Source organism: Dermochelys coriacea, chromosome 18 (assembly GCF_009764565.3).
Source record: "Dermochelys coriacea isolate rDerCor1 chromosome 18, rDerCor1.pri.v4, whole genome shotgun sequence".
Classification (NCBI taxonomy): Eukaryota; Metazoa; Chordata; order Testudines; family Dermochelyidae; genus Dermochelys; species Dermochelys coriacea.
This window is the reverse complement of record NC_050085.1, coordinates 6,259,628-6,287,076: the sequence shown is the minus strand read 5'-3', so window position 1 is coordinate 6,287,076 and position 27,449 is coordinate 6,259,628. Positions and strand designations below refer to the sequence as shown.

Below are 27,449 nucleotides of genomic sequence, written 5' to 3'. Positions count from 1 at the left end.
AATATACACACACACACACACACACACACACACGTGTGCACATGCATGCATACACACACACACACACACACATATAACCATAAAGTGCCCCTAAGAACACACACAAAAAACCCTATAAACATGTATTAGAACAAGAGCTCTAGCCCCTCTGCAAACAGGGCCTTTGACTTATCCCAACACTGATTTCTGGACAGGATCACTGACCTACTGTCCACCTGGAAGAGGGGGCCTAGTGGCAGGTTTCTACAGGAACTTTGCCCCCCCCGCCTGCAGGTTGGAAGCATCCTGACTGACCACGCTACAAGGATGAATAAGCTGGAGAGGGGTGCTCTGGTTAGCTCCCCCCACATAATCTTATATTAGTTATGTGAGGTTGATGCTGGAGGACCTGATTTTGTCCTATGAGCAGCTAGCAAGGACGTTAGACCCTTGATATACAGGATACCAAGTGGTAGAAAAGGGATACTGTTGTCCTAACATTGGCAAGATATCAGAAGCTACATCAGTAGGCTTTTGCCAGTAGTTGGCCAGCCAAAGTAATAGCTATTTTAATTACTGATTAAGGAAAGGCGTGGTGACTACACAGTTATCGCGAATGTCTTTCCCCATCCTCTTCTCCCCTCCCCCATCCAGCTACTCTTCCCGTCAGTTTCTCTTTGCTGCCATGAGGAAAGATGTTTCCTGTGAAGCAGCTGCTGGTGGCTTGTACAGGTGCTCATGCAGCACATTCCAAGCCCTACCTGAGAGGAAGTTAGGTAAACATCAGACTACAGTCTTATAAAACCACAAGGACTTGAGCCCAACTGCAGGCCTAATGGGACATCTGTACACCTGTGCCCACCTCTCTGATTACAGCAGCATAAAAAAAAATTGTAATCCTTTAACAAGCATTCCAAGGGCTCACTTGATTTAGGGAATCGCAGGAGGGCAGGACAGAAAAGAAATTCAGTTAAAAGATCAACATTCTAGTAGATTTCATCTTTTGTACACAGGTAGTTTATTTTACCAGTTGTTTGCTGTATTTCTGTACACGTCTTGGTTTACTGTATGGGAATCTCCCATACAACTCACTTTAGGCAGAGGTTCTGTACAGCTGCTTTCTTTCAGGCAAAAGAAGATGGGTTTAGGTGCCCAATATTCAACCTATTAAGCACAAACGGTATGGCCCATGTCATATTGCACCTGTACAGAATACATCCTCCAAAAAACGAACTGTGTGGAAAGGCAGCTTCTGGAAACACAGTGAAGCAGACTAGCCCATGGTCCTTTTAGGTGAAGGGATGATCTAAATACTTCTTGGCCTCTGACTGCTGTCACAGAAAGATCATCTGTTTCTATGCCACACATGCTGTCTACAGTAACCGGTCCTATCGACATGCTGAGACATCTCTAGTACTGGAGTCTTTCCAGCATACAAGATACATTCTTGTTGCCCCAGCAGAAGGAAGCTTTAGTGTTCATTTAATCCCTTGAGACAATTAATATTAAGAGTTGATCAGCTTCCTTGTTGTCTAATATACAGTTAGACAATGCAACACAACAGTATAGGGCACAGGAGAAGCAATGGAGTAGCTATATTTGACAGCTTGCAACAGCTGATTTGGTGGTACCTTAAATTTCTCTTCCATGGCCAGGACCCCTTCCTCAGACCCCTTTCTTTTTTGGGGGCTGGAGGACAGAGCTTAGTGGAAAGCCATTTGTTACCACCAATGCATGAAAACAGGGATTTTTTTTCCAAACTTTATTGAACATGGTTTGTTCCCGATGTCTATGATTTCTAGAAGTAAATGCATCAAGTACAGCACTGGAATTGTACCATAAGCCATCGGTCCATCACAAGCCACTTAGGGTTCAAACCTTTGGAGCAGTGGTTGCCCAGCCTCCTGCCATACGTCAGCCTTCCAACAAGCACATGCTGCACAGAGCCAGGCTTGTTACCATGCTTTCCATGCACTAACTGGAGTGGACCAGTACAGTATTGAACTAGTCTATTCCTAGCTTGTAAACCTAGATGCAACAGAGCCCTGTTCCTTCACCCTGCTTTCTCTGCTGGAAGCAGCAGGCAGACAACAGGTGTCTCCATGGGATCTGTCGACATTCCCTTCTCCCCAAATACAAGAAATGTATTACTAAGTTTTTCCTCAAGCCAGCAGAAAACTAGCCAAGCTTATGACAGGTGCAGTAAGTGAACGAGGCCATTGGACTCCACTGGCTTCTGGGGCCAAGGCAATTAGAAAGCCCAGGTACCTGGAAGTCCCCTTCCATTTGCTTGGCAGCAGTGGAGATACAGAATGAGAAGCTAAGCTTGCCAAATCCTAGCCATTATATTGTGGAAATTCCTAGAAACTCCTTTTTTAGAACACTATCAACTACCTCTCTCAATTAAAACAAACTAAACAGTTAAAACCCTTCCCATGCACTTGGTTTAAAGTTGATCTGATTTACAAACAAAAAACAAAGATCCTTTGAAACAGAACTCGCTCAGAAGTGAGAGAGACAACATGCACATGTGGGGAGGCTTCCCATTCTTCTTTTAAATCCCAGGCTAATGAGTATGATAAACATTATTGCTGGCGCTAGCTTCAACTGAAGTGGCACACACGACTCTGCATCAGTTCAGAGTCCTTAATGTACCCCCCTTCCTTTTACAGTGACTTGGGACAGCCCTCGTCGGTGTGCCAATCACAGTGGGTGGAGCAGGGGGTCACAGTGCATGGGGTTCAAGGTCACAGTGGGCAGAGCAAAGGGATCACAGTGCAAGTAAACCAGGTAGTTCCCTCTGCTCAAGTCCATTTGTCCACCACGGCAGTGCAACCCGTGGCAGCTGACCCTGCTTTTGACAGTGTGATCTCTTGCCCATATCTATCTGCGTTGTTTGAAGCCTTGTGAACCATCAGGGCCCAGTGGCTGCCGTATCACATTATTGGGCTGCCTGGAATCTTCTGGCTGGGAGATCCTTGTTGGCCTGCAGGAAAGAAATCAGCCTTAAAAAGAAGAAATACGTTTATCTCGACCCATGCAATTTCAATGAAGACGAGGAAGAGTCCAGCAGTGGAAAGTCACCGCCCGGTGAAAGTGCTGCTGCTACACTCTGCAGGATCTCACAGGCAACTGAGAATTGACTAGTGCTCCATTTCCCCAAGTCCTGCTCTTCAGCAGCCAAAACTCAGGTAACTTCGAAGTCCAAGTCCCTACCCTACCCGAGTGGAATCATCCTGCTCTGGTTTTGTTTCCAAGCCCTTTGTTCACGGATGTTCTTTAGGAACATTTATCATTTCTGTCTTTTGTCAGAGAGCCATTTCAATGATGCACCTTTTCCCACCCCATGCACACTTTTTTTTTTTTTTTTTTTTTTTAAATAAGCTGAAGTCCTTTGGTCTTTGGAAAGACTGGCTGCTGGTGTGTTCAAACAGGACTCCAGTTTAAGTTGTTCCCCCCTCCAAGGTTATGTTTAGTTGGAGAATACACTGGGAAGGACTACAGAGCCAATTAGATGTTGATTAGAAGGCAGGGCAGAACATGCAATATGGGGCGGGAAAGTGCCTCTGGAGCAACTGGTCTGTCCCTTTCTAATCTCCAATCAGCGATAAAGCAGCATGGCTGTGGGGGGATGTAAATTCAGCTTGTTCCATACCATTTGAGTTAGGCTAGCCAGCTCAGCTTGATAGTCACAGACAAGACTCTCAACTCGGTAGCCCCCTTGCTTGGGGAAACAGTCACATTTTGTTGAAAGGTTATGCTCCCTGAGTAGACAGACAGACACTGATCTGTGCAGAATTTTCTAATCCTTTTGTTTTACTATTAAAGACATTTGTATGAAATATGGCAAGTCCTTCCTTGAAGAGTCAACCTGCTCTTGCTGCCTAGTCCCCTGGTTATGTCAGAGAAGTTTTTGTCCTTGATGAAGGTGTTTAAAAGCCCACGATCTGTGTCTAAACACCTTTGCTTCCAATAAGCATTTGCATTCATTTCTATGCATTTGAGCTATACCATGTCACATTTGCTAACAGCATGCCCCCACCTCTCCGTGGGCTTTAGGTATGTAACATATTAGGTATCAGCCTGGCTCCTCTTCCCTCTGGAGGACTACTATCTGTAGGATGGCATTTGCTGAAGGACTTCCTACAGGGGTTAGTTCAGGGACGCAGCTAGAATTGCCATTAAGCCCCAGCTACTCTCACCTGTCTAGAATGGGTTTCTCCTGTTCCTCTTCTGGACTTGCGCTGCCCAGAATTCGTTTTCTGGCTTCTGCGTATTCTGCTTCTCTCTGTGCCAGAGACTTTACTGGATAAGCTGGTCTGCTCACAGAGTTGGGGTTACTAAGCACACCATTAGTTGTGGGCCTCTTTAAGATCCTGATCTGTGGAGGAGGACCTGAGGGAAGGCTGTCGTCCTGAATGACAATCGGCACTTTAGGAGGAGATTTTGATTTTCTGCTGTTTAAGAAAAGACACAAACATTTCATTAGTATCTGTATCCCACTGACAGAAAGTGTTAACTGCTACGAGCAGGAGCCCTGCCAGACGGATACCGTCTTCATGATTAGGAGGTGTCTTGCAACAATTAAAGACCTTGTTATAGTTGCAACTCAGATACTGTAGTAGAGAGCATCTTTATTTGAGATTTGCCCACTCAAGTCAAACTTCTGCAGGAGGGCAGAAGATAGACCTGGTGCTTTGGTTCCTCTCCTTAAAAAAAAAAAAAAAAAAAAAAAGGGGGGGGGTGGGGATGGGGGAGGAAGAAAAGGAGTGGTGCTAGGACACGGACCAGAGAATCTCACTTTCAACTGGGTGGGATGATGAATTAGAGTGTTTTATTACCAGTTTCAATCTTAAAAATTAAAGCCCAAAGTTTCTGAGTTGGGGTGTCCCAAGTTAGCTTGTGAATTCTTTGAGGCAGGAAGTATTCTATAGTTTTGTGAGGCATTTGGCCCATTCCTGAGTGCTAAAAAAAACCCATAGCACCTACATTTGAACATATAGGAAGGAAAATATACTTAAGTCACCTCAGGATTTCCTACAGCATGCATCAGCATTTGATATTCTCTCTCCAGCTCCACCCACCTTCCTTCCTTTCTGGAATTATGTCCCCACAACCCCACTTCACAGATTTTTGGTACAGTCCCTCTCTCACCTAAAATCACAACAAAACAATTCTGTTAGCTTAGGCATTTGCCCTTATTGAGCAACCAGAAAACTGAACCAAAGACTGACACTCATCAGAAGTTTAGACTTTTTTTTTTGGTGGGGGGGGGGGGAGAAAGAGAGGTGGGGAGGGGAGGTAGAGCAAGCAGGAAGAAGATAGAAACCCAATTCACATCACTGAGAACAGTGACAAGTGATATGTTTGTTGCAGCACAGGATGAAGCATGAACTTTCCCTTCTATGTAACCCACCCAAGCCAGAATACAGGCACAAAAGTCTCACTAACACAGAGCACAGCAGGTCAAAAAAGAGTTGGTACACGAAGGGGTTACTTGGCTTTCACCAATTTCTTCATTCTACTACACAGTTTTGGTTTTTTAATTTGTTTTTTAAATGGCTTCCCTATAGGTGTGGCTATATCTGCTCTTGAATACCCTACTTCAGGGATCAAATTATCCCCAATGATCTTTCAGCTACACTGCTATAGATTAGAGGTGCCACTAAATGACATATTACATAATACAAGCTCCCCATTTCCTTAGCTCAAATTGGAGGTATCTAATGCAATTTACCCTCCTGTGCCAACTCTCTGAACCTGCAAGTGTCCAACTCCAGGCAGGGGAGCCTAGATCAAGGGTGTTTCAGACCAACAGATGACCATTACCTTTCCTTTTGTGTAATCTTCAGTTTCTTTTCCAACCGTCTATCTATTTCCTGTAAGGGATATGAGAAGCACAGTGTGAAACCTCTCTCCTTTTATAGAGAATTTACAGATTCTACTTGAGGACACTTGTAATTTCTTCAGTCTCACTTTTTCAATTACAACAATACTCTTCCTTGCTTGCAAAATCACACACAGAAAGACACTAATCTGAAAAAAACCAAAACCCTTATATGAAAGGGTCATGTACATTTCACTGTATTCGTTGGTATTAGCAGTAGGAGAACAGCAAAGCATTAAAGATCATTTGGGACCCATACTAATGGCTTTTTTTAAAGTTTCATGGTGATAGAGTGGCAGTTCATCTAATTGGAACAGCACCTTTGATCCCAAGGATTCCCCAAGCATTTAAGCCACCACTGAAGCTTCCTCTGGGGTGAAATGTGACTGTTTAATGATCAGAGTATACATTAAACCGTTTCACATATTATACACTCCATTGAGGAAGAGGAAAAGGAAAATATACCCGAGTGTCTCTGGTACAATTACACTGGAACAGACCACTGGGGTAGCTGCTGCTCCTTGATTCAGTCATGCAGGTGGTAACTAGCAAGGCTCAAGGAAGTATATACCACCGGCTCAGCTTCCTGTCCTCTGCCCATTTGCTAGCTTACGGAGCTATTATATGAACTCAACTCATAACCAGAACCATAGTGAACGCTTGCTCCTAAGGAGAGAGGCTGTCTGCATTGCCATCACCAGCCATTATCATGTTGGAAGCTATGTGGCCTACTGCCATCCATTCAGCTACATAGTCTTTGAGAAGCAATTCCCCACTATACTGAGAACAGGGAAGGGATGCAAGTGCTAAGTCACTGACAACCCTACCTGGTTCTATGTAAGTATGGTTTACTATTGGTTGTGTGGTTCTAGGGCCACCAGCCTGAGAAACCTGTAGCCAAAAGCTCAGGCGACTATGTTGAAATTGGTAAAAGTACTACCAGACTAGTAGTAGTAGTAGTACCAGACCAGATGGCAGCTTCATAACATTCCACTGAGTTGTGTGTTCAAGAAGCCACAATGGTCTGGGTGGAGCAAACTTGATTTTAACTGGAAAAGGGCAATGAGTGGTTTGGTAGGTTTTTCAATTGCAAAACCAAACCAAAGTTAAGCCATTTGACTATGACAATGACATAGTTCTAGGCACCTACAGCCTCTTTCGACCTCATAAAGACTCCTAATATTGTCAGAAAAGTTAGCAGCAAGTTGCAATGCTACACAGACGGTTGAGGGTGTATGTATAAATAAAGCATATCAGAAGCTGCCTACTTCTGACCACCTACAAGAACAGAAAGACTGGCTGGGAACAGGAAGTGGAGATGCAGCTATCTTGGCTGGGAGCTAGAAGTCTCCTGTACTGGTTGGTGCTGAATCTGAGGATCAAATCAAGGTGAAGGAGCTGCCTCATCTGTCTGCACAAGTCCAAAAGAGTTATTTCCTGCTATAGAAAAGAGCATTTAAAAAAAAGTGTTGTGAAAGCCAAGTGCTTAACTACCTCGCCCCAAATAGTAGACTGCTGGAAGGATGCTTCCTCAAACATCTCATTAACAACTCTGTTTTTTGGGAATAGGATGGGAAAAGAGCAGCTCCTCAACCAGCTTATGAGTTCCATGCTTTTAATTTACAGTGCTATTTCAGTTACTTTGAACGCTACACAGTGACCAAGCTTCAAAATCAGTCTTGTGTCCAAAACATCCAAGCCAATCATGTCCCACAACTCCTTTAAACAGGAGCTGAATTTTATAATCCCCTTCTGGGGAACATGGAAGACTAGACTCCTTGTTACACTCAACATGCAGTCAGCAGTAGGGAACAGATACCTGGCAGGATAGCACAGAGAAAGGGTGTTACATGTTTCAAAGTAGCCCTATGGAAATACAATTGGAAGCTATAAAAAAAAGTGAAGGGCTTACTGTAAGCACATGAAGCTTTACAATGAGTCGAGCTGGAAAGCCTACTTTGGTTTCTCTTACATGTCTGACACTAGAGCATGACTGGGCTGAACCCCTTACAAAGTACTGACTCTTGGGGGGGGGAGGAACAAAAACAAAAAAAACCTGTGTTTTGGGGAACCTCACTGAATATTACAGCTCCTAAATCTCTACTTGCCAAACGACACATCAAATATTTGCCTGAGGTATTTATAACTAGTGGCAACTTACAGTAGCCAGTACCAATACCATTTCACAATTTTAAATAAGAGAAAAACTAACCCATGTTTTCTCACGCAAGTACTGTCCTTAAGCTGCATCACATCACATCTTCAATCTGGATCTTAGAAACGAGTCCCATTCTCCAATAAGAATCACTCTCTAGATATCAAAAACATAAGGTAGAGGCACCTTTGCTTTGCACCAGCAGAGATTCATTGGCATTTTGCCAGGTGTCTAAAGGCTTCAACCAATTTGCACATGTTCCAGAGAGAGATTAAAAAATACAACAAAGCCATATTATTTGCTTGAGGGTTTTGTTTCCTTGACAGGAGCAGAAATTGCCTTGCCAAATTAATCAGTAATAAGAGTCTGGAACTGTTCAGCTGTCAATACCCTGCAGTCACACAGAGAGGGGGCTATGGGCCACATTTTAGGACCTCACAGGCAGTTTTCATGGCACACAGATTAAATTTTATTTTTTATAGCAGAGCATTCAGAGTATTCTGAAATCTCATTTTGGTGATGCTGGAGGGCTCCCACCACCATAAACTCTTATTCCCTCCCACCCCACCCTTTACTTTCTCTATCACCATCCTCAGAGAGGTAGTGCCAGAAACTTCCCCTTTCAGTCAAGTCAATTCCAGAGTTAAAAGCCACCTCTCTTGTAAAATTATTATGGTTTTCACATCAGATTCTTTTCTGCACATGTAAACACCACTTCCTTGCTTCCTTGGATGCACTTGGAATGAGAGTCAAGGGGCTTGTCTACATGGTGAGTGAATGGACCATGAATGGGAACTTAGAGCACATAAGTTTCACACACACTAACATCGCTTATGGGCACTTCTACAGTGCACTAACAGTTCCTTAGTGTGCTATGAAACCGAGTACATCAAAGCACAGTAAGGAACTTTTAGTGAGCTGTAGCAGCATCCACATGAGACATTAATGCATGTTAAACTAGTGTGCTCTAGGTTCACAATGTGGCTTGCACTGTACTAACTTGCTAGATAGGCAAACCTAACGTCACAATCCCTCTTAACTTTCTTCCGATCAAACCCCTAATTACAATCATACTAACAACTGCAAGTTGCTCCTGACAATTTCTCTCATTTCCTTGGCTAGAACAGCCTCACAATCAGAGCAGAGTTGAGATGAAGGAATATCCTGCTCATGCCACAAATCATTGTAATTAGAACAACTGGGTACTCTTCCAAGAGGAGATACTTCCAATCTTCACCCTATTCCAATTACAGGAACACTTTGTGATCATACATGGGGGGAGGGATAGCTCAGTGGTTTGAGGATTGGCCTGCTAAACCCAGGGTTGTGAGTTCAATCCTTGAGGGGGCCATTTAGGGAGTTGGGGCAAAAATCTGGGATTTGTCCAGCTTTGAGCAGGAGGTTGGACTAGATGACCTCCTGAGGTCCCTTTCAACCCTGATATTCTATGATTCTATGATCCAATATTGCTGTCACATACTAGATCCAGCCCATGCAGTTCTTCCTAATAGCCCATGTCAGCAGCGACCCCACACCATCTTATCCTTCTTGTGCCACCCAAGTCCTCAGTCAGTTGGTCACATGAATCCAAGTGGGAGCAATTTTTGTGTGTGTGAAGATACCACATAAGAAATAGGAAACAATACTACATCTCAAGAATCTTCCCATTGGACAGGCAAGACCCCCATTTTTCCATTTCAAAATAATCTATCAGTTTTATCAGGGTGCCCTTTTAGACTAAGAAAGCCTGAGGTAATCCACTAAGGATGACACTGCAAAGAGGATGAGTGTATTGGAGGAAAGGTGCACACACATCTATGGTCCAGCTGAGTACTCTGGATCTTCAGCAACTGATTAGTCATGCTCGGTCAACATGGCATCCATAGTCATTTAACAAACCTCTATGATTTGGGGGCACGGCAGTTGCTCTAACTCAGATTTGAAATGGTTGGTCACAGAAATCACATGCCAAATGTCTTAACAAAATAGACTATAAGATTCCAAAGTGCCCTCACAAATAGCTCGCAATGTAGCCTATCAAAAAGTCATAGTCAGTGGACTATATACAGTTGTACTCAGCTTAAGTGGTTCTATCATATATTTTCATTACATCAAGATTTAGTACAACAGAACTGAACATAGTAGAAGAACCTATATAGAGCTGCTCTCTCCCACCATCCCTCCTATTACTGTGTTCTATTTCTTTCCTTCTCATGACTCCTTGCAGTGTAATTCCTTGGTCAATTTCAGGACTCCTCACTGGTCCACTTCTAAAGCATGATATGGCAGCATAGAATCAGTTTTTCCCTACTGTTACCACCCTCACACCCCCTCCCAAAGAAGGTTTCCTTGTTACACCCATGATCCAAATAATCCTGACCACCACCCGTGTTGGGGTTCTAACTCCAGTCAGACACCCAGTATGAACAGCAACAGACAATTGAGAGCTTCCAATTATGTTTAAAACTCCAGTGGCTAGTGCCAACCAAGGGATTTACCAAGACTTTTTGTAATTCATGTGTATTTACACAGAGATACTGTATTAACCATATATTTTCTCTTGAAACAAACCATTGTTACCTCACACTCTTGACCTCTATTTGAAATTGGTTTTTTATTAGGTGTTGCTATATTTTGCACTCATGGTAAGAAAAGCCAAGTTACAGTTTGCAGAATGTTACCTATTCAATGTACTGAACTGTGGATGCAGACTCCAACCAAAAGATACCTGGAATGTGCCACCTTACTGGATAGTGTCCTTTAACAGGTCAGCAAAAAAAATCGGGATATTAGTGACCTCTCTTCCACACGTCTAGCAGTCCATAACATTGCATGCATTTAGGGCTTGAAAAGTTGATGCACCTCACAAACTTTGGTCTCAACACTTTGAAACTGAAACAAGATCACTTTAGGGGCTCCCAGCAGTCCTGTTTTTGTCAGTTGATTCTCAACCAACTTCAGCTACTATCCTCACATGCTGCACTGTGTCACTGAGCTATGCAGATAACATGTTAAAATTAGGGTCTGATGTATGGCTCGAGTGCCAGAAGCACTACAGCAACTGAAAGGCACAAGCTTACATGAGAGACAGTCAGACTTGCTATTAGAAAATATCATGCAGCACACACTCTCATTAGTTGGGTTGGTCACACTGCATGAGAGCTATGTTTATCTTTTGAGATTACTGGATTCTGTTATGGGAGAATACCTCCTCTTCACGATTTCCTATATACCAGGTTTACATTAACAATAGCTAAGGAAGTCCATTTTACATTCCCCTTTTTCCCCTGCAAAGGGATCCATGAATAGATTACTAAATTTAGTAAAGAATTCCTATATGCTGTTTTTGTCTCAGTCATTTTTTAAGACTCAAGAGAATCCAACAGAAAGCACAGTGTTTTGCTTATCCTTTGACATTAAAAGCCTGTTGTGGACAGGGGCTAACAGAAGCTATATATTTATCATGAAGTAGGTCTTTAATATCAAGATCTCCATCCATCTGCATTAGAGACAAATGCTACAAATATCAAGACCTAACAAAAAGTAATCTGTCACATCCACCAAGAAAGAATCATTCAGAACAAAAGGCAAACCTATCACAATCACTGTCTACAGTCACTTATCTTGATTGAGAATTCCACTAATAGAGGACTAGTGTTCTGCAGCATGCATTAGAATATGTAGATGAAGGGCATTCATCTCCAAGGCAACCCAGAGATGCACATTCCGGGCATCTTTTGGTTGGAGTCTGCATCCACAGTTCAGTACAGAGCTAGACGCCACACCAGGTAGGCACGGTTCTCCAATTTGTGGTGAAGTGGTGGAAAGGGAGAAGAGCAAGAATTAGCATATCACGAATAGCCAAATTTGAGGTTGAGTTCCCACCTAGTTCTCCTGTTCCCAAGAGACTAAAATAGTGAGTGAAGGAAATTTCCTGAAATTCCCCAGTGGCAGAATTTTTGGAAATGTGCAAATTGTGATAATTTGCCTTATTTCTGAAGATTTTTCTATATATGTACAATGTTTACACTTCAGATGTACTGTTATTTCTCCTACATCTCCTGCATAGGCTATAATTTTTTTTAATGTTAAAATTAGTGCTTCATCAAATAGATGAGTCTCATTTATGTCTGAAAAAACAAAGTTAATATCCAAGGTTACTAGAACTGAAAGTAAACAGTTATCTATTTTTTTTTCCAGTTAGTTTACTTTGTGAATTGCGTATTACTGTCCTACTATTTCTCCTGCATAGTCAATTTCTCCCTGAACAAGGGAACAGAAAAAATCCAGGCAATAGTCTCATAAAACTATTCACTTTCTGAAAGAGAAAAAAAAAAAAAAAAAAAAAGAGTAGCAGCCGTGTTAGTTTGTATTCGCAAAAAGAAAAGGAGTATTTGTGGCACCTTAGAGACTAACAAATTTATTAGAGCATAAGCTTTCGTGATCCGATGAAGTGAGCTGTAGCTCACGAAAGCTTATGCTCTAATAAATTTGTTAGTCTCTAAGGTGCCACAAGTACTCCTTTTCTTTCTTTTTTTTTTAAGTTGCTCTTAAAGAATAAGCTTGAACAGCATTTTCTGTCACTTTAAGGAACAGTAAGGGAAGAAGTCTAGCGAACTGAAAACACAAGAGTGGAGTTATTTTGTGGAAAAATCAAGAGAAAACGTGTGGTGGAGCAGGCTGTAATGGTCACCAAGGAAAGAAGTATTATGCCACCTTAAAACACTAGAACATTTTGAAGTTATGATTCTGAACAGTAGCCATGTCCCTTTCTGTACTTTGTACAAATTACTGCTAAACACAAAAAACCCTAAATCCTGCTCACTTTACTCACTTGAGTAATCCCATTTGAGAGTGAATAAACTGACGGGATTGGGCTTTTAGGAGTTGAATCCTTCAACAGTGATGTTAAACAAGGTCCTTTCTACTTATTTTTAAGGATGCAGTTAAAGCTCCTATGGCATTTTAAGAAGAGTAGGGGGATAACTGAGGACGTGGCTAGAATTCCCTTACTTAGTGAGAACATGTTTTAAAATGTTCAAGGTTGCATGAGCCATTGCTGAGTGCATAATGCAGCCATTCAACCACTAATATCCAACTCATTGCTTCATAAGGTGCTTTGGGATATGCTTGAGTACGAAAGGCATTAGATACGACTAATTCTAAGATATGTCTAGTTTGTTTCCCCATTAATTTCTCTTCTCAGAAATGTTTCATTAATGGAACAATAATTAATTTTCTAGGGTACTCCCATTAAATCCTGGCTGTAGTTTGTAGTCAGTGCAAGACTACTTTCAGTTTCACTGGGGCTTAGGTTTTCTGAAGGTAGCCAATTCTTAGCAGCAGCCTGTGCAGTTAGACAACTGGGAAACTGGAAGTACCACAGTTGTTCTGCAAGACTACATTAAATCCTAAGCAGTGACTTACAAACTTGTGTTCTGTGGCTTCAGAACAGCTAAGTATTTTGATGGGATATAAAAGCCTTTAAATAGTATTTCACAAATTCCTTTGTAATCCTTGAAATCAAAACTCATCCTTGTACCTCATACATTTTTAAACCTCGTCAACATCCTCAGCTGTCAACTTTACCCTGAAGCCATATTTGTATGATTCTTTGTTCACACATTAAAATCCCATTGTGTTCCACCGAATTCAATGGACAATTCTTTAATGTACAAGAGGACAATGCTGATTAGCAGTCACAGGGTCAGACTCCGTAACTCTTAAACAACAACATTTCCCCTTAGCTGTTATGCTTTGATCACATTTCAGGTCAATTAGAGTTTACTGCAACAGGCTGGGAAAGAGCCTAAATTAAATTCCATATTAACATAGGGAGGCAGCATGATTTAGTGGTGGAAGCAAGGAATTGGGAGTCGGAAGACTTGGGCTCTGACTGCTACTTACATGCCTCTGCTAACCCATTTCACAGTGCTATGAGACCCACGAGTGAAAGATAGAATACACAGCAAACGCACAGGCAAAAAAAGTGCAGATCAGAAGTACAATCACTACTCTGCTCAATCGCTCTTATACATCACCTGGTTGCTAAGAATTTAGAAAAACTAAACTGTTTGCTCCCCATGGAGCAAAATGCAGCCTAGCCAAGTGGCCAGGGTTCAATGTCAATTTAAACTTAGACTTTGAACTACACCAGGCTCAGTTTTAAGCTTCCACAAAGAGCCATTGGAATTAATATTTTAGCACTACTCCTTGGAAGAAGCCACAGCACCATCAGCTGAACAGTATGACTAGGACACGAGATGGTTGAGCAAATCTGAATTTATCCCTCCCACTGCTTCCATAAGAGATGTTACCAATAAGTAGGCTTATTAAGTTGATAAATTTGAAGCCACAGTTTGAGAATAGAAACAAGTTTCCAAAGAACAAAGACCTATGCTTAGGTTACTATCAGTTTCTTTGCAGGTAATAATGACATAACCCCTCTGGAAAAAAGCAGCACAGCTGTACTGGAAATGGCTGCTGGTAAGACTTACCAAAAGGGTTACATTAATGTTCGTCTTTTACACAAAGATTCAACAGCTACTATTTTTAAAAGGACAAACTGGAATCAGTCGCTTCACTACAGGTCTGTACCAAGTAATTGGAATTTGCCTTACAGTACAGAGTCAGTTTTACGTAAAGATCAGAATTGCATCGACTGCTAAAGCGGTGAAGAATACTACTGTCACTAACATCTCTGTTTATGAACAGAAACACACGCACGCCAACTCCTTCTAGCCCATAAGCAATGGCAGCTTTTCCTTCCTACCAAGTTCAAGTAATGGTGGCGAGTTCTAATAAAAGATGCTAAATTGTATATCTGGTATACCATTTATCATAACTAAATTTTATGCATGGATTATTTTTTATAGACACGCAGGCTTTCCTTCTGCCCTGTAATTTTAAACACCAACATTGTACTGAAGAGCAAAAAATTAAAGGTTAAATTCCATACAGCATCTGTCAGAGTATTTGGCTCATGAACTCTGAAGCTGGAGGAACATATTTGTTGCTGTACTGGTCTTCAAAGAAGACGGCCTAAGAGATCATCAGGATTTTATAAATAACTATTAGTCAGGCCCAATTTACAGCTGCACTCAGATTAGTAAACGAGCAGTATACTCTGGAAGACTTCTGGCTGTGTGAAAACAAGCTAACCTATTTCTGTCTTGAGGTACTGATATAGTGCATAATTCGCAAAATACCATTGATAAGCAGTTGATCAAACCAAATAAAGCAGGCAAATTAGAGCTCAGGCTGACATATCACTGGATCCAAATGACCGCTTTTCTCCATACTCTCCATATACTTATAAGGCGGACATTCTAGCCTTGAAGTAGTCTCCAGCTTGAAGTCTACTCAGATTCAAAAAACAGATTAAAAATGGTTCTAGGTGCTCAACTAATTTTTGTTGTTTTACAATTACTTTTGAAAAATGTTACTCCCTATAGCTGTACAGAGGAACTCTCACAAACAGGAAATTTAAGTTATGTTAGTGGTTAGGATGCTAGGCTTGGACTTGGGGGAAGATGTGCATTTGATTCCCTGCTCTGCCATAGACAGTGGACAAGTCACTACATCTTTCCATGGCTCAGTTTCCCCATCTGTAAAATGAGAACAAGAGTATTTTCCCTACCTCCTGGGTGTTTTACGAGGATAACTACATTAAATATTGTGATTGTTCAGATACTACAGGATTGGGGGCCTTGGACAGAAATGCACAAAGTAAACCAACTGAAAAACATGCGTTTCCTCTAGTCGCTCTGTTATAGTCATCTTAGGTGTTACTTGCAACAAGAATCAGAAGGGAGATTTAAATTGATATCTCTTTTAATTCTCAAATTCTTGATTTTTATTAGTTTAAAGGTGACCAGCAAAGAAAGGAGTTGGATTTATGCCTGATTTGCCTAAAAGTTTTTTTGTTTTAACATTTTCTGTTTTCCTTTACATAAGAAATTAAAGTCTTGTCTGCCCGGGAAAACTCTGGGTATATTTACAGTGCTATTGGCAGTATGATTGCAGCACATGTAGACACTCCCAAGCTAGCTTTAATCTACCTACCTAAGGTTCCAATACCAGTGAAGCCACAGCAGCATAAGCACGTGCCCAGACTCCCTGGCAGGCTTGTACTAGAGCAGCTAGCCCGACGCTGCTGCAGCTTCATTGTCGTTTGTGCCCAAGATTAAAGCTACTTTGGGTATGTCTACACACTGCAGTGCAGACATACCTTCTGATGACAGGACATCACAAGAATTGAGAGGGAAAGGCCATTTCCAGTCAGCGTGTTTGAAACTCTGACTCCTGGGCAAGAAAAACTTTTTGAAGTTTCATCAACTCATTCTTTCAGTTCAGCTGTGAGAGGACACAATACATGTTTTCAGACACCTAGGAATTCCTACAGCAAAACCAGGGAATACAAGATTTGATATTCCTGATATTTTAAGAGTAACAGACAAGATACAACTTTCGGGACAAGCTGTAGCAAAAGGGAATACAAAAACCCAATTCTTTAAAAATCCTTCATACATCATTTTCCCCACACACATTTATTACTACTTAGGAGATAAAAATAAAATATATATGCAAATAAATCTACAAGTTCTATATTGTCCAACTGACAGAGTACCAACTAATGAGTCAATCTTTTGTAAAGGTATAATTAACAGTTATTCATAAAATTGTCCATAGGGACACTATCAAATTAAAGGTTTCAGAGTAGCAGCCGTGTTAGTCTGTATTCGCAAAAAGAAGAGGAGTACTTGTGGCACCTTAGAGACTAAAATTTATTTGAGCATAAGCTTTAGTGAGCTACAGCTCACTTCATCAGATGCATTCATGTTTATTTTATTTTTTTTTTTGCTGTTTACTAATACCTTACACAGATCATATGTTTAAAAAGACATTTACTTTTCACAGTTTGTGTTCTATTTTTTGCACCATATTTATCTTCACAAATGACTAGAATAATCAACTATCTAGCTATCTATCTAGCTCATGCACTAAGAGCAATGCTGCAATGTTGCACTAAGTATACTGTAGAGGCATGTATAAATTCAAGTGAAACTTTTCATAGTTAAAACCCACAAAGAAAGATTTTTGTTATTTTTCAGGGTTTTTTTTAAAATAAAAAAGAGGGTTTGTTTTTTAAAAAACTAAGCCCAAATTTCAGGCCTAAACTACTCAGGAGTACCTATTTAAAACAACTGACATATTTTAATATTTACACATACATTTTTAAAGGAATACCATTTACAGAATGGCTTACACATTTTTCCAAACCCACCCCTGTCTTACATGCCATGGTAGAATATTAACTACCAACAGTTAAGTACTTAACCTGTGTTGCTTCACCTGCCCATAGTGCTTCTCCAGATGGAAATTGACAAGCAGTTGCGCTCCACTGGGTAAGCTCTGCATGTCGTAGTCATTGGGGTTGCTCTACGCCGAACAAAGTTTTGGTGAAGGAGAGAGAGAGGAGAAACAATGACCTATCAGCAACAGATGATCAGGTCAGTTCATGGGCTCTTGCACATAGCTGTTCCCTCATGGTTCTAGTAGCAGAGTGACTCCACTAAGGCAGTTCTCAAATTTTATAGCCTTATAGCAGTTACAGCAGTTTACATGAAGAGTAAGCGTGTCTATAGCTGTCTTTAGAATGGCAAGCGTTTTATCCTTTGTGAAGAGTCACACTGTCTGCTTTTACCATCTCATCTCATCTCCCCCACCACTCCCTATATGTATCCTGTTTCTCTTTTCCTGTGGGATCTCTCTCCACACTGGTGGCCCTGGTCTCACTGTCAGCTCCTAGAGTCTCCAACTGGTGGCTGGCATCTCCAACCTGAGGGTAGCTCCTGTTTCCTCTCCTATGTAGCAGCAGCCTCTATAGGAGGTAGCTAGGTTTGCTCCTTCTTCCAACTGTTACAGGCATCAAGAGACTGGACAACTGTAGAAGCAGCTGCAAGCATGGAGGAGTTAGTACCATGGGGTCAGTCTGCTCTCCATTGAGCAGTATGAATACTACTGCACGGAGGATTATAGCAGTTTCCCCCTGTTGGACCTACTGGGAAAGCACTTTAAGGGGGACCACCACTTGAGATGAGATTTTCCTGTAAGAGAAGTTTAGAAACAACTACTAAGGGTATAGACTGGTGGGGGGACACAGAGGGAAAGTGGGTGGAAACCTAGAATTCCCACATTCCTTCAAGTCATTGGTCTGGGCCAGAATCACCATCAACAGCCCTCCAGACAAGTTATGTACCTTCATGGAACATTTTAACGAGATGGGGAATTAACATCAATGTTCTAGACAAATTCTAATAGCAATGATGATCACAGCATTGACAGACTGCATAATTGTTTCACTGGCAAACACTATCACTCCACTCCTGGCTTATTTAGCCTAATGTCTTTCAAACAAATGGTAACCCAATATCCTTTAACAGAGAAAAAAAAACATTTTACCCAAATAATGATGGTGAGAAATGAATTAATAGGTGTAAACAAGGAAGTAGAGAAACACTGTTCAAGACCAAATTCTATCTTCCCATACTGTAAAAGCTTACTGTTATTTAGCTTGTCCACTCTCTGAAAATTGAAGATGCTAGGGAACATCTCACAAGAATAGTAACTCCCTGCTCCACATCACTGACAATTCCCCTTCCCTCACCATGCAGCTGTGTGCACCATACAGGTTACCCACCTACACTACCACTCAAATGACCGCATTTCAGTGGTGCTGTATGTAAAACAACTTTGGGATTCTTCAGAATGAAAGACACTATAGATATGTAAGGTTTCAGAATAGCAGCCATGTTAGTCTGTATTCGCAAAAAGAAAAGGAGGACTTGTGGCACCTTAGAGACTAACAAATTTATATGAGCATAAGCTTTCGTGAGCTACAGCTCACTTCATCGGATGCATCGTGTAGCTCACGAAAGCTTATGCTCAAATAAATTTATTAGTCTCTAAGGTGCCACAAGTACTCCTTTTTATAGATATGTAAGTTATTGATCTGGCTACTGAAAATCAAAAATGTGTTATTGATATTTGAAGTGAACCAAAGGGAATACTTGGTAATACTAAAACCAGGCACACTCTTGTCCTAAAGAAAAAAAAAGTATAGAGAGGAATCGTGCTTCTTGTCAGCCTCTGGTTAGAGATACCAGCTCTTTAGTTAATGAATTTAATGTTGCACGTTTGAGCGAATCAAGTACCAGCTACCTTACCAGCCACATCACCTGCAGCAGGTGACGAGCCAGAACCCACCCAACATCACGACACTTTGCAAGTATCACTGCGTCTCTCTAAAGCAAGATTTCATTTGAATCTCTCACAAGAGCGGGCGAGTTAGCTGCAAAGCTTTCAGCACCTTCCCGCTGGTTGCTTTGTTTGAGGCAACCTTTGGAGGTAGGAAATCCCGACTCTAAGCCACAGCGAAAACTTGTATTATTATTCAGATGAAGATCACGCCCAGAGGCCCCCATTCATCGCCCCAGAATCCAGACGCACTTCTTTCGGAGCGGGGGGGGGGGCGATGGAGTTTGAACGCAGTCAGAGGCACGTGCGAGTCCAAACCCGGGCCAGCCCCAAACCCCTGACCCGACCCAGCCCCCCCCCCAAGAAGACCTGGGGCGCAGGAGACACAATCCTGCCCCCTTGGACGCAGGCGGGACAGCAGCTGCCTGTCCCGCCGGGCCGCGCGGGGCGGGGGCGGTGAGGGCGGGGCACGCAGGCCCCAGCAGGAATGAGGACACTGCCCCTTTAAGAGGCCTAGCAGGCGCTCAGGGGCCCGAGCTCTTCGCGGCCGCCCGGCTGAGACCACATAGGCGGGGCCCCCGGGCCCCCCCGCGCTGCCACGCGCGCGCGGCCGGGCCCGAACCCGGGCCCTTCCTCACCCCGCTGTCGGCCGCCTCCTCCCAGCTCTCAGCGACCTCCTCATCTTCCATTTTAACTCTCCGCCGCCGCCGCCGCCAGGCCAGCCCGCCCCCCGCGCATGCGCCCTGCCCGCGCCCGCGATCGACGCGGCCGCAGCCTCACTACACGGGCGGCGTGAGCCGACCTCGGCCTCCTTTCTGCACGTGCGCACTCCTGCCGCCCCGCGGACATGCGCACTGCGCAGCCAGCCGCACGGCTGAGTGAGCCAGGGCCTAGACACACCTGCCCCCCGCCCGGCCCCTCAACCCACGGACACACCTGCCCCCCCCGGCCCCCCAACCCACGGACACACCTGCCCCCGCCCGGCCCCTCAACCCACGGACACACCTGCCCCCCCCGGCCCCCCAACCCACGGACACACCTGCCCCCGCCCGGCCCCTCAACCCACGGACACACCTGCCCCCCCGGCCCCCCAACCCACGGACACACCTGCCCCCCCCGACCCCCATCCACGGGCAGCCGGGCCATGGACACACCTGCCCCCCCCCGGCCCCCCAACCCACGGACACACCTGCCCCCCCCGACCCCTCAACCCACGGACACACCTGCCCCCCCCGACCCCCATCCACGGGCAGCCGGGCCATGGACACACCTGCCCCCCCCGGCCCCCCAACCCACGGACACACCTGCCCCCCCCGACCCCCATCCACGGGCAGCCGGGCCATGGACACACCTGCCCCCCCCGGCCCCTCAACCCACGGACACACCTGCCCCCCCCCGGCCCCTCAACCCACGGACACACCTGCCCCCCCCGACCCCCATCCACGGGCAGACGGGCCATGGACACACCTGCCCCCCCCGGCCCCCCCAACCCACGGACACACCTGCCCCCCCTGGCCCCCCAACCCACGGACACACCTGCCCCCCCGACCCCCATCCACGGGCAGACGGGCCATGGACACACCTGCCCCCCCCGGCCCCCCAACCCACGGACACACCTGCCCCCCCCCGGCCCCTCAACCCACGGACACACCTGCCCCCCCCGGCCCCCCAACCCACGGACACACCTGCCCCCCGCCCGGCCCCCCAACCCACGGACACACCTGCCCCCCCCGGCCCCTCAACCCACGGACACACCTGCCCCCCCCGACCCCCATCCACGGGCAGCCGGGCCACGGACACACCTGCCCCCCCCCGGCCCCTCAACCCACGGACACACCTGCCCCCCCCGGCCCCTCAACCCACGGACACACCTGCCCCCCCCCGGCCCCTCATCCACGGACACACCTGCCCCCCCCGGCCCCTCAACCCACGGACACACCTGCCCCCCCCGACCCCCATCCACGGGCAGCCGGGCCACGGACACACCTGCCCCCCCGGCCCCCCAACCCATGGACACACCTGCCCCCCCGACCCCCATCCACGGGCAGCCGGGCCATGGACACACCTGCCCCCCCCGGCCCCCATCCACGGGCAGCCGGGCCATGGACACACCTGCCCCCCCGGCCCCCATCCACGGGCAGCCGGGCCATGGACACACCTGCCCCCCCCGGCCCCCCAACCCACGGACACACCTGCCCCCCCGGCCCCCATCCACGGGCAGCCGGGCCATGGACACACCTGCCCCCCCCGGCCCCCATCCACGGGCAGCCGGGCCATGGACACACCTGCCCCCCCCGGCCCCCATCCACGGGCAGCCGGGCCATGGACACACCTGCCCCCCCCGGCCCCTCATCCACGGGCAGCCGGGCCATGGACACACCTGCCCCCCCGCCGGCCCCAACCCACGCCCACACCTGCCCCCCCGACCCCCATCCACGGGCAGCCGGGCCATGGACACACCTGCCCCCCCCGGCCCCCCAACCCACGGACACACCTGCCCCCCCCCCCCCCCCCAACCCACGGACACACCTCCCCCCCCGACCCCCATCCACGGGCAGCCGGGCCACGGACACACCTGCCCCCCCCGCCCCTCAACCCACGGACACACCTGCCCCCCCCGACCCCCATCCACGGGCAGCCGGGCCATGGACACACCTGCCCCCCCCGGCCCCTCAACCCACGGACACACCTGCCCCCCCGCCCGGCCCCCAACCCACGGACACACCTGCCCCCCCCGGCCCCTCAACCCATGGACACACCTGCCCCCCCCGACCCCCATCCACGGGCAGCCGGGCCATGGACACACCTGCCCCCCCCGACCCTCATCCACGGGCAGCCGGGCCATGGACACACCTGCCCCCCCCGGCCCCTCAACCCACGGACACACCTGCCCCCCCCGACCCCCATCCACGGGCAGCCGGGCCATGGACACACCTGCCCCCCCCGGCCCCTCATCCACGGGCAGCCGGGCCATGGACACACCTGCCCCCCCCGGCCCCTCAACCCATGAACACACCTGCCCCCCCGCCCGGCCCCCCAACCCACGGACACACCTGCCCCCCCCGGCCCCTCAACCCATGGACACACCTGCCCCCCCCGGCCCCTCATCCACGGGCAGCCGGGCCATGGACACACCTGCCCCCCCGGCCCCTCATCCACGGGCAGCCGGGCCATGGACACACCTGCCCCCCCCGGGCCCCTCATCCACGGGCAGCCGGGCCATGGACACACCTGCCCCCCCCGACCCCCATCCACGGGCAGCCGGGCCATGGACACACCTGCCCCCCCGGCCCCTCAGCCACGGACACACCTGCCCCCCCCGACCCCCATCCACAGGCAGCCGGGCCATGGACACACCTGCCCCCCCGACCCCCCATCCACGGGCAGCCGGGCCATGGACACACCTGCCCCCCCCGGCCCCTCAACCCACGGACACACCTGCCCCCCCGACCCCCATCCACGGGCAGCCGGGCCATGGACACACCTGCCCCCCCCCGGCCCCTCATCCACGGGCAGCCGGGCCATGGACACACCTGCCCCCCCCGGCCCCTCAACCCATGAACACACCTGCCCCCCCGCCCGGCCCCCCAACCCACGGACACACCTGCCCCCCCCGGCCCCTCAACCCATGGACACACCTGCCCCCCCGGCCCCTCATCCACGGGCAGCCGGGCCATGGACACACCTGCCCCCCCCGGCCCCTCATCCACGGGCAGCCGGGCCATGGACACACCTGCCCCCCCCGGCCCCTCAACCCACGGGCAGCCGGGCCATGGACACACCTGCCCCCCCCGGCCCCCATCCACGGGCAGCCGGGCCATGGACACACCTGCCCCCCCCGGCCCCCATCCACAGGCAGCCGGGCCATGGACACACCTGCCCCCCCCGACCCCCATCCACGGGCAGCCGGGCCATGGACACACCTGCCCCCCCCGGCCCCTCAACCCACGGACACACCTGCCCCCCCCGACCCCCATCCACGGGCAGCCGGGCCATGGACACACCTGCCCCCCCCGGCCCCTCATCCACGGGCAGCCGGGCCATGGACACACCTGCCCCCCCCGGCCCCTCAACCCATGAACACACCTGCCCCCCCGCCCGGCCCCCCAACCCACGGACACACCTGCCCCCCCCGGCCCCTCAACCCATGGACACACCTGCCCCCCCCGGCCCCTCATCCACGGGCAGCCGGGCCATGGACACACCTGCCCCCCCGGCCCCTCATCCGACGGCCGCCGGGCCATGGACAACCTGCCCCCCCCCTGCCCTTACAACCCACGGGCATCCGTGCCATGGTACACACCTTCCCCCCCCCGGCCCCCATCCACGGGCAAGCCGGGCCATGTACAACACCTGCCCCCCCGGCCCCCATCCACGGCAGCCGGGCCATGGACACACTGACCCCCCCCGACCCGCCATCCACGGGCATCCGGTCCATGGACACAGCCCTGCCCCCCCTGGCCCCTCAACCCCGGACACACCTGCCCCCCCGACCCCCAACCAACGGGCATCCGGGCCATGGACACACCTGCCCCCCCCCCGTCACCTCAACCCCTGAACACACCTGCACCCCACCGACCGGCCCCCCACAACCCACGGAACAACCTGCCCCCCACGGCCCCCTCAACGCCATGGACAACACCTGCCCCCCCGGCCCCTCATCCACGGGCACCCGGGCCCTGGACACACCTGCCCCCCCGGCCCCTCAACCCACTACACACCTGCCCCCCCCCGACCCCCCCCCCCGGGCAGCCGGGCCATGGACACACCTGCCCCCCCCGACCCCCATCCACGGGCAGCCGGGCCATGGACACACCTGCCCCCCCCCGGCCCCTCAACCCACGGACACACCTGCCCCCCCCGACCCCCATCCACGGGCAGCCGGGCCATGGACACACCTGCCCCCCCGGCCCCTCATCCACGGGCAGCCGGGCCATGGACACACCTGCCCCCCCCGGCCCCTCAACCCATGAACACACCTGCCCCCCCGCCCGGCCCCCCAACCCACGGACACACCTGCCCCCCCCGGCCCCTCAACCCATTGACACACCTGCCCCCCCCCCCCCTCATCCACGGGCAGCCGGGCCATGGACACACCTGCCCCCCCCCCCGGCCCCTCATCCACGGGCAGCCGTGCCATGGACACACCTGCCCCCCCCGGCCCCTCAACCCACGGGCAGCCGGGCCATGGACACACCTGCCCCCCCCGGCCCCCATCCACGGGCAGCCGGGCCATGGACACACCTGCCCCCCCCGGCCCCCATCCACGGGCAGCCGGGCCATGGACACACCTGCCCCCCCCGACCCCCATCCACGGGCAGCCGGGCCATGGACACACCTGCCCCCCCCGTCCCCTCAACCCACGGACACACCTGCCCCCCCCGACCCCCATCCACGGGCAGCCGGGCCATGGACACACCTGCCCCCCCCGGCCCCTCATCCACGGGCAGCCGGGCCATGGACACACCTGCCCCCCGCCCGGCCCCCCAACCCACGGACACACCTGCCCCCCCCGGCCCCTCAACCCATGGACACACCTGCCCCCCCCGGCCCCTCATCCACGGGCAGCCGGGCCATGGACACACCTGCCCCCCCCGGCCCCTCAACCCACGGACACACCTGCCCCCCCCGACCCCCATCCACAGGCAGCCGGGCCATGGACACACCTGCCCCCCCCGACCCCCATCCACAGGCAGCCGGGCCATGGACACACCTGCCCCCCCCGACCCCCATCCACGGGCAGCCGGGCCATGGACACACCTGCCCCCCCCGGCCCCTCAACCCATGGACACACCTGCCCCCCCGCCCGGCCCCCCAACCCACCGGACACACCTGCCCCCCCCGGCCCCTCACCCCCTGGACACACCTGCCCCCCCCGACCCCTCATCCACGGGCAGCCGGGCCATGGACACACCTGCCCCCCCCGGCCCCCCAACCCACGGACACACCTGCCCCCCCCGACCCCCATCCACAGGCAGCCGGGCCATGGACACACCTGCCCCCCCCGATCCCCATCCACGGGCAGCCGGGCCATGGACACACCTGCCCCCCCCGGCCCCTCAACCCACGGACACACCTGCCCCCCCCCCGACCCCTCCTCCACGGGCAGCCGGGCCATGGACACACCTGCCCCCCCCGGCCCCTCATCCACGGGCACCCGGGCCATGGACACACCTGCCCCCCCCGGCCCCCCCAACCCATGAACACACCTGCCCCCCGCCCGGCCCCCACCCACGTACACACCTGCCCCCCCCCGGCCCCTCAACCCATGGACACACCTGCCCCCCCGGCCCCTCATCCACGGGCAGCCGGGCCATGGACACACCTGCCCCCCCCCGGCCCCTCATCCACGGGCAGCCGGGCCATGGACACACCTGCCCCCCCCGACCCCTCAACCCATGAACACACCTGCCCCCCCGCCCGGCCCCCCAACCCACGGACACACCTGCCCCCCCGCCCGGCCCCCCAACCCACGGACACACCTGCCCCCCCCGGCCCCTCAACCCACGGACACACCTGCCCCCCCCCGGCCCCCCAACCCATGGACACACCTGCCCCCCCCGGCCCCTCAACCCACGGACACACCTGCCCCCCCCGACCCCCATCCACGGGCAGCCGGGCCATGGACACACCTGCCCCCCCCGGCCCCCCAACCCATGGACACACCTGCCCCCCCGACCCCTCCTCCACGGGCAGCCGGGCCATGGACACACCTGCCCCCCGCCCGGCCCCCCAACCCACGGACACACCTGCCCCCCCCGACCCCTCCTCCACGGGCAGCCGGGCCATGGACACACCTGCCCCCCCGGCCCCTCAACCCACGGACACACCTGCCCCCCCCCGGCCCCTCAACCCACGGACACACCTGCCCCCCCCGGCCCCTCATCCACGGGCAGCCGGGCCATGGACACACCTGCCCCCCCGGCCCCTCAACCCACGGACACACCTGCCCCCCCCGACCCCCATCCACGGGCAGCCGGGCCATGGACACACCTGCCCCCCCCGGCCCCTCAACCCATGGACACACCTGCCCCCCCCCGACCCCTCCTCCACGGGCAGCCGGGCCATGGACACACCTGCCCCCCCCGGCCACTCAACCCACGGACACACCTGCCCCCCCCCGACCCCTCCTCCACGGGCAGCCGGGCCATGGACACACCTGCCCCCGCCCGGCCCCCCAACCCACGGACACACCTGCCCCCCCCGACCCCCATCCACGGGCAGCCGGGCCATGGACACACCTGCCCCCCGCCCGGCCCCCCAACCCACGGACACACCTGCCCCCCCCGGCCCCTCAACCCATGGACACACCTGCCCCCCCGACCCCCAGCCACGGGCAGCCGGGCCATGGACACACCTGCCCCCCCCCGGCCCCCCAACCCATGGACACACCTGCCCCCCCCGACCCCTCCTCCACGGGCAGCCGGGCCATGGACACACCTGCCCCCCCCGGCCCCTCATCCACGGGCACCCGGGCCATGGACACACCTGCCCCCCGCCCGGCCCCCCAACCCACGGACACACCTGCCCCCCCCCGGCCCCTCAACCCACGGACACACCTGCCCCCCCCCGACCCCTCCTCCACGGGCAGCCGGGCCATGGACACACCTGCCCCCCCCGGCCCCTCAACCCACGGACACACCTGCCCCCCCCCGGCCCCTCAACCCACGGACACACCTGCCCCCCCGGCCCCTCATCCACGGGCAGCCGGGCCATGGACACACCTGCCCCCCCCCGGCCCCTCAACCCACGGACACACCTGCCCCCCCGGCCCCTCACCCACGGACACACCTGCCCCCCCCGGCCCCTCAACCCACGGACACACCTGCCCCCCCCCGACCCACATCCACAGGCAGCCGGGCCATGGACACACCTGCCCCCCCTCCCGGCCCCCCAACCCACGGACACACCTGCCCCCCCCTGGCCCCCCAACCCATGGACACACCTGCCCCCCCCGACCCCCATCCACGGGCAGCCGGGCCATGGACACACCTGCCCCCCCCGACCCCCCAACCCATGGACACACCTGCCCCCCCCGACCCCTCATCCACGGGCAGCCGGGCCATGGACACACCTGCCCCCCCCCGGCCCCTCAACCCACGGACACACCTGCCCCCCCGACCCCTCATCCACGGGCAGCCGGGCCATGGACACACCTGCCCCCCCGCC

General features: G+C 51.6%; 1 protein-coding gene across 5 annotated transcripts; it reads right to left on the bottom strand.

Annotated features, from left to right (window-relative positions):
• Positions 1-2,558: 2,558 nt before the first annotated feature.
• Positions 2,559-20,132, bottom strand: SZRD1 (SUZ RNA binding domain containing 1). Of its 5 annotated transcripts, none has more exons than XM_043499813.1 (5): positions 19,919-20,057; positions 17,376-17,462; positions 5,809-5,858; positions 4,182-4,433; positions 2,559-2,965 (listed from the first exon to the last, which is right to left on the bottom strand). In XM_043499813.1, the coding sequence occupies exons 1-5, from the start codon at positions 19,967-19,969 to the stop codon at positions 2,863-2,865; spliced, it is 543 nt and encodes a 180-aa protein (XP_043355748.1). In that variant the 5' UTR covers positions 19,970-20,057; the 3' UTR covers positions 2,559-2,862. The 5 variants fall into 5 exon arrangements, with proteins under 5 accessions (XP_043355748.1, XP_038232841.1, XP_038232842.1 ...); XM_038376913.2 differs by having other exon boundaries at positions 4,182-4,436; positions 19,919-20,054; XM_038376914.2 differs by lacking the exon at positions 17,376-17,462 and having other exon boundaries at positions 4,182-4,436; positions 19,919-20,132.
• Positions 20,133-27,449: the final 7,317 nt, after the last annotated feature.